The following is a 14,513-nucleotide window of genomic DNA, read 5'->3' as shown; positions in this document are numbered from 1 at the left end:
TGATACTTAAATTCACTTATTTGAACTGAAATTTATAAGTGTACCTTATGCTACAAGTATATATATATATTTATGTTTTTCCTAATGTTCTACTGGATAAAAGTTTACAGATAGTTTTCAGTATGTTATGATTTATGTCAGACAGTTATTTTATCTACTCTTATTTCAAGTATGTGAAGGATATTTTGTTGCTATAGTTTAATTTAAATTGTTTTATTATCATAATATGGTAGAAACATGTTTTTACATTTAAAACTTCATCTGTTATACTTTCATTTATGTATTGAATACAATTTTAAATGTAGTTTTCAATGTGATATTATTTTACAGAGGATGTATAGGAATTACCTGCCACTTAAACAATTAGAACTTGGCTGTTATTGACTACTCTAAAATGTGTAATCTTTGAAGCAAACATTCAAATAACCTTTTAGACTGGTAAAGACTATCAAAATATGGATCAAGAAATAATTAGTTAACTTCTTGTTACAAGCGGTTTGTTTGAAGTACCAGTAGACTATGGAACATTAACCTGACAAATTATCTGTTAGCCAGAAGATTGCCACTACTGTTAGCCAGAACAGCTAATTTGCATATGAAAAAGTGAACTTGCAGTAAGTTTTCCGCTAACATTCACCACAAGTTTGCAGCAAGTTTGCAGAAAACTCGCCACAACAGTTGGCCAGAAGGTGTATATTTTGGTAAGGGAATGCCACCCAGTTTCTCAACAATCTAGAAGAGAACTCTAGCACTGAGTGCAAGTTCACAAGGAAGGTCTACATGTAGATGGGGTAGTCCATGGGGAAGGAGGAGATAATCACTGGGAACTCAACAGAAAGATCTATCGCAGCAGGAATAGCCACATAAACCTGTAAAAGAAACAGCTGCAATCAAACCTCGATCACACAGTCAGGTGTTATCAACTGAGTAATTTGACTTTCCACCAAATTATACTTGATTACAATACTTTATGGTCATTAAGGAAATTCAGATTACAACATAAAGCATAAAGATAAAGCCATGGCAGACAACAAACACTACACACTTTAAATTGTAGTGTAGTGTCAGGACATATACTGGGCAAATGGAGGTGTTCACCCTTTCACCCTAATATATGAACAAAACACACACACACATACAGACGGGTGACAAATTAAGGGAAAAACCTGAATCAATGAGTGGAGGAACATAATGAATGCAGATGCCTCCAAACAGGTGTACTGCATGATACAATTAAGCAATTAACATCCTATCATGCTCTGGGGCATTTATAAAAATACTGAGCAGGCCCAGCTGACCTCGATTTTGGATCATGATAGCAAGAGGAGATGGTAAGAGGAGAGTTCAGTGGTGCAAAAACCATAGGCACTGGTCGACAGAGATGTGGAAAAAAGTGATGAGTCATCCTTCTCAACAAGTGGGCGACGCCAAGAGAACGGTACAGGCCTGACTGCTTGACCCCTACAGTGAGGGGGTCCGGAGGCTCTGTTATGCTGTGGGGGGCATTGTCCTGGTATGGTTTGGGTCCACTTGTCCCCTTAGAGGGAAGGGTCACTGCAAATCATTACAAAGTTATTCTGAGTGATCACCTTTATCCTATGGTGACATATTTCTATCCTGATGGCAATGTTCTTTTCCAGGATAACAATGCCCCCATCCACAGGGCACGAGGGGTCACTGGATGGTTTATGAAAATGATGTGAATCATATGCTATGGCCTTCACAGTCACCAGATTTCAACCCAATTGAACGGGAGATTTTAGACCATCGTATTAGACAGCACTCTCCACCATCATCATCAAAACACCAAAAGAGGGAATATCTTTTGGAAGAATTGTGTTCATCCCTCCAGTAGAGTTCAGAGACTCGTAGAATCTGTGCCAAGAGCATTGAAGCTGTTCTGGTGGATCGTGGTGCCCAACACCTTACTGAGACACTTTATGTTGGTTTTTCCTTTAATTTTATCCTTTAACACATATATATATATATATATATATATATAATCACACAATGCCTTACAAATATATTCAGACCCCTGACCAATTCTCTCATATTACTGAATTTAAAATGATACATTCATTTTTTGTTGTGTTTGAAATGCTCTAACAAGAATGTGACTTGTGAGAGAAGACACAGAAAGGCCAACAATCAAAGGTTTTGTATTCAGACAAAGATAGAGCTTTTTGGCCAAAACTCAAAACGCTATGTGTGATGCAAACCTAACACTGCCCATGCCTCAAGACACACCATCCCTACAGTGAAGTGTGGTGGTGGCAGCATCATGATGTGGGGATGCTTCTCAACAGTGGGGAATGGGCATCTTGTTAAAATTGAAGAAAGAAAGGATGGAGCAAAATACAGGGAAATACTGAAAGAGAACCTGTTGCAGTCCACTAAAAAACTGAAACTTGGGAGAGGAAATTCACCTTTCAGCAGGACAATGATCCCCAGCATAAGGCCAAAGCAACATTGGAGTGACTCCAGAACAAAAAGGTGAATGCAGCGTGTAAAGTGTAAATCTGATATCAACTTTTGAGGGGACAATTACATGAACTTTTCTCAAGAGCAATTCCTGAGGGGGACACCAAAAGTAGTGCTGTAACAAATAGCCTACGTTATAATAATTTAAATGTATTTATTATTGTTCCTCAATATACTACTGGATAATTGATAGGTAGTTAACTGAAGGGTTGTCCTAATCTGTTCAAATGTTTAAATCATTATAATACTACTAGTAGTAATATGTAATAGCAGTGTTCCTTATCAGTCTGGTATGTATGCAGGTATTTGTATTTACAACCAGCAATACCAAGAAAGGCCAATAGGTGGCAATGGTACTGTACACTGTGTATGGGAGCAGTTTTTGTAAATACAATGAGCATGGTGCGATCTCATGTAAAAGAATCTCCATTGAGAACCATCACAAAGTTGGTCTCAGTATTGAATTGACCTTTTTATTTTACTTTTTATGATACATTTATGTAGTCTTTAAATATGTGCCACTGGCTTGAGTCTACTACAACAGCTTTACAAGAACAAAGAGCTCAAAATAAGTACAGTTCTAAAACCGAAAGAACTACTTCAATGAATAACCCAAATAAATCAACCAAAATATCCTTCAAAAAAACGTATTTATCGTTCAGTCAGTGTCTCAACTCTTCAAACAACAGATATGGACAAGTATGTCACACAAAGTATGCAATTTTAAATAAAATAACAATAAATAATTAGTAATTGTACTGTCATGTACTAAAAACTGAAAACTACTAAACAAAAGAATAAGTATCATACTACACACTGTAGTTAGCTAGCAAACGTCAGCTAACCGCTAGCTAACATAAAGAGTGACCTGTAATTCAGTGCAGCAAAAATGAAGACTGGTGATGGTTATCAATGTGTTTCATTGTATTGTTTGGTAGAAGTAAAGCAATGTCTAACATATCCTTTGTTTGATCTACTTACTGGAGGTCAGCGACCAACAACAGACTCTGTCAGATTCCCACACATGCACTGTATCTGCATCATGTGCCACAGCTGAGGGTGGGAGGCAGTGGATCAAACCATTGTGAGGCAAAGGGCAGGGGGTCGCAATCTTTAAACTTAAAAATACGCAATTAAGTGTATAATCAGCACAAGTGCTTTCCTTGCATATTATTAATATTATTTAAACTACATAGTTGTGTTTACAATGATATATTGGGGGTACAAATCATATTTTTCCCAGGATGGGGGGGACGTGTGTCCCCCCATCCCCACCTGGGAAATCCGCCTATGGGTGAATGTCCTACAGTGGCCAAGTCAAAGTCCTGATTTCAATCTTATTGAGAATCTGTGGCACTATTTCAACATTGCAGTCCACTAGCATTGTCCAACCAACTGAACTACCTGGAGGAAATTTGCCAAGAAGAATGGGCTGAAATCACTCTGACACTGTGCAAACCTGGTACCAAAAAGACTTATTGATGCTGTTATTGCAGCGAAAAGGTGGCTCCACCAAATATTAATATGTAGGGGTTGAATATTTATGCAAGCAATATATTTCAGTGTTTAATTGTTTAACCAATGTCACCTTACAATAATTGACTTAGAGCTTCAGTGTTTTAAAATAAAATATCAAACAGAATGACATTTCAATGTACCATTTGTAATTCACTAATATGAGAGAATTGGTCAGGGGTCTGTCACACATACACACACACACACACACACACACACACATTTGCATTTTTTTTTAAACCTTCAAACACTTACAAGACTTTATAACCTGATAATACATATAAATTATGGCCTAAAATAGGAGTCTCCTTCAATTACATGTAAAAAAATTCAATATAGGAAAATAAAAGAAAATGTAGTCTTAGAAAAAGGTGCAACTAGAGCAGGCTAGAATTAAAAACGCCCATACGCACCACAACTAGGTATTCCACTTTCAAAATCTGGCAGTTCTGGATTGAAAAGGAGGTGTTGAAAGGTATTCTGGGCAACTCTCCACTCCATGTTCCTGTTTTTCCAGAAAAGAAAGGCTCTCCTTCCACGCTGACAATTTTTCTAACATAGAACATTTCATTTCCTTCAGCATAGAAGGTCTGTTTTTGCTGAATGTATGCCTTTGGTCTTATGGTCCGGGTGGAGCCATTCTCTATTTCCGCAAAGATTCTTATTGATTCACCTGTTGGTTGGAAGCATAGACCAGTAAGGGTTCATTTACATGAACAAATGGTTAATGAAGGCTTTATTTCTGGGTTTCTCCAGGCATTCACTGGAGGTGATGCTGGTTTCTGATCAATTTTGTTATATGATAAAGTGAAGAAAACAGACTTGAGGTACACATTTGGGGTACAAGTGGAGCTTGATGTTATATAAAATGAAGACGCAAAGAAGCAGTATTCTTAACAGATTTCAGGGGTATTTAATTCAGGTAATAATGCACTGCTGCAATTGCAAGGGAAACCCTTCATAAAGATTGTTATCTGTGTCAGTGTGCTCTTCTGGATGCAATTTCTAGGCAAGCATTTTCATACAGTAGCTTCAGAACAACTGTCCGTTCAGGAGTAACAGATGCAGAACTGTTGTGTCGTTTTTACCGAGGGTGAAGGCCCTCCTTTCAATTCTGGCATTTAAGGCGATGGGACCCGAAGCACAGCACAGGCAACACACAGTCTTGTTTTTCGAAGCCATCTGTGGGGCCTGCAAAAACAGAACAGGTGAGAAATGTGTGATAGCTGTAGAAAGCAACATTACATACAGTATTTGTTTATGCTGATAAGACTGAACAAGAGAGATAACATTACTGGAGTGTGTTTTTAATGTTGTTAAGCGCATGTATTTCTTCACATGATGGCAGACTGCTGAGTTACAATTTGCTCCAGTACTGTAGTTTGATACAGTGACAAAATGTGCAAAGACAATACAATCATTGCAACACATAAGTAATTAACCTATAGGAAATTACATTTATTTGCAATGTTTCGAATGTGAAACTACAATATAGGAAAGTGATACCAGCAGTTCAGGACTTTGGATGTTAACAGGATTGATGACAGTGAACCCCTTAACAGATGTGTTGGGCAGATGCCATGGTCTGTGTAATTTGGCCTCAAGCTGGTAAACCATGTTGCCATGCTTCCCTACAAAGGATGGTGGTAATTCTCTATTTTAGAAAGAGGGGGGGATATATACATACGTTATTACCACACCTGCAACACATTTAGGAGTCAAGATTTTTTACAGATTTATTCTTGATGACCAAAATATCAATGTTACTTTAAAAAAAAAAAAGATTTTTAAATTTGTATTTGGAGAAAAAAAAAAAGTTTGGCCCGACCTCCAAAATTATTATTTGTAGATGTCTCTGTGTATATACATTGAAAATCATTAAGGACTTTCTTGCACTTAAGAGAAATCATATTTCCAGTTGCACAGTATATGTCCTGACACCACAATGCAATTCAAAACACTAAAATGCACAGTGTGAGAGCAAACAAACTTCAGTAATGTAGCTCTTCCTGTATTTCTTGTTCTTCTTCTTCTTCTTCTTCTTCCAGAGAGGCATGAGAAATGTGCATTATGACACGTCTTTAATTTAATTCAGTTTCTTACTTACATCATGGGAATTTGAAAAGTGAATGAGTACACGTGGGTTCCTGGCTGTAGGTTATTTTGTTCTGGGGGAGGGAGTAAATCGATAAATAACATTTAACATTTTAATTAAAACAAACAAACACAAGTATTAGACTTGTACATGTAAAGCACCTGTGAGCTCGTATTGCTGTGTGTTTGAAAACATGCGCATCAGAGTGGCAACGTGTCAATTCTCAGACTGGCCTGATCATCTGTGCTACGTGATGCTCAGGTGGAGGGATTTTCAGATGAAATAAAAATGGATAACAGAAATGACCTTCATGGTTGTAACCAGAGATACTGCAACGCATGTTTACAAAAGATCAGGTAACATATCCAATTTATATTGCTAATAAACCATGATCCGGTTTTGAGTGGTTTAAATATATTCCCTCGAAGTTAACCACAATATTATGGGGCGCCAAATGTAAAACACCACACACTTTTTATAAAAACAAAGGTACCAATTTAACATTGACTGCGAGCAAAATCTGTGAAAAAAGACACTCGGAAAAAATGCGCTGTTTTACATGTGGCGGCCCATACAATATACACATTTAAAACTCTTCAGCTAGGAAATACAGATATAATGTGTAATGTCTTACCAGAGTTTTGTTTTATGATTATATTTTCCAGTTTGATGTACCTTTCTTTTGCTTTATAAAAAGCTGTATGTCTGCCATATCTTTCAGTCCAGTGAACCGAAGCTTTTCCTTTCGCACTAACTGTGAGATACTCCACCTTGATCTCCTTTGAAACGTCAAAAGTCACTCGTCCTGATATAACATCTCCTCTGGAAAACGTATTGCTCTCGTTCAGAGCATCGTAGCTGATTGACAGATTGGTCACCGTTCCCTTGAACATCTTGAGGATAAATCATATAAACACTGTAATGCTGCTACAAGTTAAAAAGAGTTCCTTGCGTGTAATAGCCTAGTGAGTAAATAAGTATAAAGTATAAAAACACCTCACATGTCTGTTATCAAACTACTTTCAACTTGCGTTCTAAGAAAATGTGATCAAACAAAACTTCTCAGATACAACTTCCTTGTTTTGAGCCACAACCCACTTCTGGAAGAATACAAAAATGAGTGGTTGCATAATTGCTAAGGGGATTATTGTAATCATGATCTCCAAGGAATAAGTCCCCTCCCGCTGAACACCGGATCGGTTACATCCAGCGTAACTGGCACCTAGAAGCGGGGCGACACACTGATTGTATGAACAGAGCAGCTCTGTACACTGCGGGGCGACACACTGATTGTATGAGCAGAGCAGCTCTGTACACTGCGGGGCGACACACTGATTGTATGAACAGAGCAGCTCTGTACACTGCGGGGCGACACACTGATTGTATGAACAGAGCAGCTCTGTACACTGCGGGGCGACACACTGATTGTATGAGCAGAGCAACTCTGTGCAGTGCGGGGCGACACACTGATTGTATGAACAGAGCAGCTCTGTGCAGTGCGGGGCGACACACTGATTGTATGAACAGAGCAGCTCTGTGCAGTGCGGGGCGACACACTGATTGTATGAACAGAGCAGCTCTGTGCAGTGCGGGGCGACACACTGATTGTATGAACAGAGCAGCTCTGTGCAGTGCGGGGCGACACACTGATGGTATGAGCAGAGCAGCTCTGTACACTGCGGGGCGACACACTGATTGTATGAACAGAGCAGCTCTGTACACTGCGGGGCGACACACTGATTGTATGAAACTACAAGGCAATCAATAAGCCTTATTCATTTCTATAACTATATTTTTAATTGTCAGTTTTGAACACGTTTTACATAGTTATGTGAATGTTCCCTTCTGTCCTGTAGCCATTAAGTTACATTTGTGGCTAATTCAGTGTCTCAGGCTCTTACAAATACAAACACACAACTCGTTTCTGTGGCATCGCACACCCTATGCCTGAATGTAAAGAAACCGGCTCACTGAAGAAAAATACTATGCGAAGAAAATGAACACTTCTGACAAATTAGTTACAAATTGAAATACATTCGCTACATAATTAATTACCCAACTGGCTGTATATTGTTATTTACATTCATTTTAAATCATACACAGAAAATAAAAAGCCTATCATTTGATATTTTAAAACTGAAATTCAGAAAACAACCACAGTCAGACATACAACCCTGTAATTGATACAATTAAATTTTCGACTTTTCAGTAAATTTAAACAGTACATTTAAACATGTCCACTGCCGAAAGCGCCTACAATGGGCACGTGAACATCAGAACTGGACCACAGAGCAATGGAAGAAGGTGGCCTGGTCTGATGAATCACGAGTTCAAGGTGTTGACTTGGCCTCCAAATTCCCCAGATCTCAATCCAATCGAGCATCTGTGGGATGTGCTGGACAAACAAGTCCGATCCATGGAGGCCCCACCTCGCAACTTACAGGACTTAAAGGATCTGCTGCTAACGTCTTGGTGCCAGATAACACAGCACACCTTCAGAGGTCTAGTGGAGTCCTTGCCTCGATGGGTCAGGGCTGTTTTGGTGGCAAAAGGGGGACCTATACAATATTAGGCAGGTGGTCATAATGTTATGGCTGATCGGTGTATGTCTCCCCCCTGACCATACTGGTGTCCGACCATGTCAACCATATGCCGACGTCGGGCCAACGTCATGTGCGATCTGGGTTTCTTTTTTGAGCGATGCGTTTACAAAAATAACAAATGTGTATGACTTGTATGTATCATGGTGCTGATTAACATTGACATTACGTTAGGTAGACTATCTTAGATATTTTCCATTATTATTTATCTGCGGGATAATTAAACTCGCAGTTCCGTTATTAAAAGTGCATGTTTGTCCTGTGTGTAGCAGAGTATGTAGCATATCAGTATGACATATAGCCTACAGTTGTATTCTACATAGAAGAACATAAGAACATAAGAAAGTTTATGAACGAGAGGAGGCCATTCGACCCATCGTGCTCGTTTGGTGTCCATTAATAACTAAGTGATCCAAGGATCCTATCCAGTCTATTTTTGAATGTCCCGAGTTCAACCACATCGCTGGGGAGTTTGTTCCAGATTGTAACAACTCTCTGTATGAAGAAGTGTCTCCTGTTTTCTGTCTTGAATGCCTTGACGCCCATTTTTGATTTGTGTCCCCGGGTCCGTGTGTCACTGCAGATCGGGAAAAGCTCCTCTGGTTTGATGTGGGTGATGCCTTTCATGATTTTGAAGACTTGAATCAAGTCCCCACGTAGTCTCCTCTGTTCCAGGGTGAAAAGGTTCAGTTCCTCAGTCTCTCAGTAGGACATTCCCTTCAAACCTGGAATAAGTCTGGTTGCTCTCCTCTGAACTGCCTCTAGAGCAGCGATATCTTTCTTGAAGTGTGGATCCCAGAACTGTACACAGTATTCCAGATGAGCTCTAACTAGTGCATTGTCTGAACATTATGCCTTTGTTTTAAATTCTACACTTTTGACAATATACCCTAACATTTTGTTTGCCTTTTTTATTTATTTTTTCATGTAGCTAAATGATTGTAACTATCTTGGCAAAACTTTTTCTTAAGAACAACTAATACATTCATGTAGTATTATGGATACACCAACAACACTCTGGGATCCATAATTTATGCAAACTGTTTTTCAAATTCAGTGTTATAATTTTTTTTTTCCTGTATAACCTCCACATAAGCTTAATTGGATACACTGAGCAAACTTAATATATTTAACAGTAGGCTACTAGTATCTTAACTATAGCTTCTAAATAACGCTACTCTTCAGTGATTCAACATGTCACGGTCACCTAAAACAAAAAGTCGACATTAAAGTAGTTAAAAAAAGTTGCCAATTTCCTGTCAAAGTACTCATACAACTCTTGTGCTGAGGCCAATGAGAAACACAGAGAACTGCCAACAGAAGTGTGAGCTTTGTTTTCTCATGTTGAAGCTCGTCAGGTGGCTGTTAATTGTCCCCATTTCCTCAGCCGAAGCAGAGAAGTTTTAATGCCCTGAGAAGGCTCAAGACATAGCTGAGATCAACTGAGATCCCAGACCCAAATCAACAGTGCTGTGGTTTGTCCCCAGCTAACACACGTTGCCACGAAGTTGAGCGGCGGGGTTGTCTCAGCAAACAAACAACAATGTCCCCCCCAATGTTGGAGACAAACCTATGCCCATGGCTGCAGTCATAACTAATTGTATAACATTCAGAAGTTTCAAACATCAAAGTAGTATGTAAAAAGGATGCCCACTTTCTCCATCAATTTTTGCCCTATTCATTGAACCACTTGCTCTTGCAATCAGATAGAACAGTAATATTATAGGAATTCAAACACTTAACACAACATCTCAACCAAGCAACCAGAGCTCTGTCATCTCAGTTTAATACCTATATGACAGTCCATAGAAGAATAACTGAAATGCTGGATGAATCCTCCCTTTCCCTTATTGGATTTATAACTACCATTAAAATGACCATCCATGAATTTATCGGTTTCAAATGACCCAGTACAGCCAACATCAAACTGGTTTTCCAATTTAGATTCCATCATTACAAAATTCTACTGGAAAAATAAATCTCCCCATGTCAAATTGGTAACATTACAAAAAAACATATCAGGTGGAGCACCAATGTTTTATATTACCATCTAGCAACACAACTACAGTTCATTATTAAATTGATCAACCACGACCACCATCACAATTCATGGATAGACATTGAACAATCAGAATGACATTTTTATTGGTGACCTCCCATTTACAACCAAATCCATTAAAGGTGGGTTATCAACATTTTTGACTTTTTTCAGAATGTACTGCTGCTGTACAGCTGGTAGGTCAAAACAACTATCTGTGTAGTTTTTATGCGGAAATTTGTACGCTAAGTGTATAAAAAACACATCTGAAGTTGACCCCTATGTGAAAAGTCCAGCTCACTCGAAGCTGCGACTAATTTATGCGTGACATCACACCAGGTATTGTTCCCCATCTCTCTATTTTGCTGCATTAGTGATTACAAAACCCGTTTCCAAAACATAATAACGCACCCTGGGAAGAGATACCATGGTAAATAGGTGTATAATATATGGTTGCATCCAGGTACATAACACCAGTTTATCTACGTTATTAAGGCCCTAAAAAACTTACAGTGAAGAAACAAGAGACTGCCTATTTTGTACAGAGTAACGAGCACCTCTCTCTGTGACGTTCGACTCTGTAGGGCTGCCATCCGACCACGCAATCCCGGGACATTTTGAGACAGGACAGGGTTCAAAATTAGACGCAAAAGTTAAATAAATGAACGTGTTCATTATCCATACACTCTTAGAAAAGCGGGTTCTTTGCAAGATTCTATGGTTTCATATAGAACCGGTTTCATTCAAGTGAAGCATAGGTTCTTTATGGAACAAACAGATCTTATGGAACCCTTTCCATAAACCCAGCAACATAGGGTACCACCTCAACCAATCAGCTGCCAGGGCACCCTAAACAGCTCAAGACAGATGTTCAGGGTTGCCAGTTTCGCTTATAAACCACAGAATTGGACTTGTCCAACCACACAGTCGCTTATGATTTAGCTTTGCCGCTTGTTGGTATATTTTCAGCTTGGTTGATTGGTGAAAATGAGCAAATGTGTCACAATACATTTCCATATTAAATGTTCTTGCATCTTGAATGGTGTACAAATATTCTACTTAAAATGCATGATTCTGATTGGACATTGTATAGGCTACATTAGTTGCTCTGCAATACCATTGATTGACCTTAATAACAGCAAACCAGTATGCCCCACTATTTCATATTGTGAATTTTGAACTAATCTGCTCACATAACTGGAAAGTTAGTGGTCTGTGATCCCATTCTGGTATGTATAAAATTACCTTTCTGTGGGCGTGTACATACACACAGGCTAGAGACACCTCTGTGCTTTGCTGAAGTTTGTTTAAAAATACATATTATAGGTAACTAGCTAACTACAGATGTGGCTTGCACAGTTTAAGTATTTGAGATTCTTTTGACTGCATAGGTCCAATCATAAAATAAAAAGCGTTAATTCAGAAGATATGCTAAGCTCTCTTACGATTGAAATGTTGACTATTTGAAAACCTTGAGGCATGCATAAATAAATACCTTTTTCACTCAGGAGCTGTGGTGAGTGTGTGTGGGTTCTTTTTTTTTTTTTTCCATAAATAACAATTACAAATAATTCACTGTACTGATATACATGAACAGAGGGATATAAACACATTTAAAGTATATTAAATCAAACCCAGCTGCAGAGTGGAATGACACTCCAGTGTGATCAATTAATGTGCTGTGAATATATTTTGGTCCAAACCTTCCTTAGATGGGCTTTCAGTGCTTTCAAATTATATTTTTAGTCTCATTAAACAACATTGGCACCTGTGGCCTGTGTGTCACTCCTCTCCTGACTACAGATGGGCCGTCTAGGTTGAGAAGTGTCCCTGCCCCACCTTTAATCTCCCAGTGAGGTCTGGATAGAAAACCCTCTAGAACTCCACCACCAATATAATTTTCAATCAAATATTTAATTGATTCCACCCCTTCTTTTCCAAATAGGCCCGTCCCTGTGCCCTCACTGTCAGTACAGTGCCAAGTCCAGGAGGCCCTAGGAGAGCAGACATTGGTCCACCCTCCCTGAAGGCAAAACAGGGTCAAAGAGCCTGTAGAGAGTCGCTCCTTGCCCTCTGTCTCTTGAGAGCGGTGAAACAGGATCAGGCTGCCGTGTCCATTCCCCTCTCATTGCTGCCAACACTCTCAACACTCGTAGGGGATGCTGAAAGCCCCTCTGCCTCTGGCCTTTTGTAGCCTGGAATTCCTCGGGTTGGTCATTCCTGCATACTGGGCTTGGAGAAACAGAATTCCTATAATATGGCTTTAGGCGAATAAAATGTCCCTCTAGTCTGTGCCTCGCCCCTAACAGGCGGTTATAACTCATCGGACAAACGTTTGGTCAGAGTGTGAGGGCCCAGGTAGTGTCTCTGCAAACTTGGCACACCTAAGACTACTACCTGGAGAAATCCAATTAAAAAAATGTTTACTCAATAGGGAGATATGAGCTCCAGTATCAATAAGAAACCAAATATCTGCCCTCCCCTACACTCAGAGCAGGACAAACTAATTCAGGACAAATAACTCTGCTTTATACAACTCCACAATTCTACTACCGGCGACTGTTCCCTATCCACTCCCCTTCCCCTGAACCTCCCTTCTCCCTTCACTCGCCTTATATCCCCTCACCAATTTTCGTAATTGATTAATGAGGTAATTATCAACTCACCTAGCACCAGGCAGTACATACGGGAGACTCCTCACTACCGGTCACTCGAACACCATTTTCACATCCCACCTGCAAATGGGACATGGTGTTTTCCTGGAGGAGAAAAATGAAAACAAAAGAAACAGGATTCAGATTGCATTAGAATTAACTTCAGAGCGTCTCAGTGAAACTCCAATGACTAGATGGCATTCAAATAGATTGGCTGAATTAAACGATTGATAATGGAACCGATGTGTTCTTCACATGCACCAATGATCACTGTCAATATTGATCATTACTAATGGTGGTTGATGAGAGAAATTTTAAATAAATGATCTACTTATCAGAAACCAAATAAAATGCAAAACACACATGTAGTCAATGATACAATGACAGTTGTTGGCTCCTGCATCACTCTGTAGCCGAAGACATGGACAGAACTAGGAGTGGAGTGAGGGCTCACCTGTAGCCAGCGATCAACACATTGCCTGTGGTAGTCATGCAGACAGGGCAGCGTCCGCAGCTCCTCACCCTCTGTGTATTCTGTCAGGCAGATCTGACATCTAAAACACAGAACAACAGTCAGGGGACCAAAACCTGATTATTTACTTATAACACATACTCGGAATAAGTGTGCATATAGAACATGCTCAATAGGCTGCAGGAGGCCAACTCACACCATCTTCCCTCTGCAGTGCGCTGGATCAAAGGCCTTGGTGGGAAGGCAATCAATCTGCGTCTTCGTGAGCATGGGAGAGCGTGCCTGAGAGAGTGAAAGAGAGCGAGAGGCCGCAGAGAGGGATAAGGGTTAACTGTGGTCAGCATGAATATGAAGCATACAGATTGTTCAGCAGTTGGTTGGAAAATCAACATCTCCTTCTTTCTTGTTTGGTTTTCTCATATTGTAAGGTAACATGTTGGCTTGGGGTGAAAACGAAATATGTAGTCAAATGATTTAAGAAGGTGAACAGCGCAACGCTCTAAGGTGAGACATGGGCAGTTTAAGCAAACACACACAAACATGGCAGCCGTGTACAGAGAGAATTCCTCGTGCCATTACCTCAGTGTGGAAACCCTGCTCTTCAAAGGCACGGATCAGATCTCCAGGTCGGCCTGGGCAGAAGGAAGAGCACAAAGCC

At 39.7% G+C, this 14,513-nt stretch overlaps 1 protein-coding gene across 1 annotated transcript; it reads right to left on the bottom strand.

The window, feature by feature from the left end:
• Positions 1-4,886: 4,886 nt before the first annotated feature.
• On the bottom strand, positions 4,887-7,204 carry LOC136755203 (arrestin domain-containing protein 3). The gene is made up of 4 exons (XM_066711687.1): positions 6,726-7,204; positions 6,104-6,164; positions 5,503-5,650; positions 4,887-5,187 (listed from the first exon to the last, which is right to left on the bottom strand). The coding sequence occupies exons 1-4, from the start codon at positions 6,982-6,984 to the stop codon at positions 5,029-5,031; spliced, it is 627 nt and encodes a 208-aa protein (XP_066567784.1). The 5' UTR covers positions 6,985-7,204; the 3' UTR covers positions 4,887-5,028.
• Positions 7,205-14,513: the final 7,309 nt, after the last annotated feature.

Source organism: Amia ocellicauda, chromosome 8, assembly GCF_036373705.1.
Source record: "Amia ocellicauda isolate fAmiCal2 chromosome 8, fAmiCal2.hap1, whole genome shotgun sequence".
NCBI lineage: Eukaryota > Metazoa > Chordata > Actinopteri > Amiiformes > Amiidae > Amia > Amia ocellicauda.
Note: the sequence above shows the minus strand (reverse complement) of the source record. Positions and strands in the feature narration are given on the sequence as shown.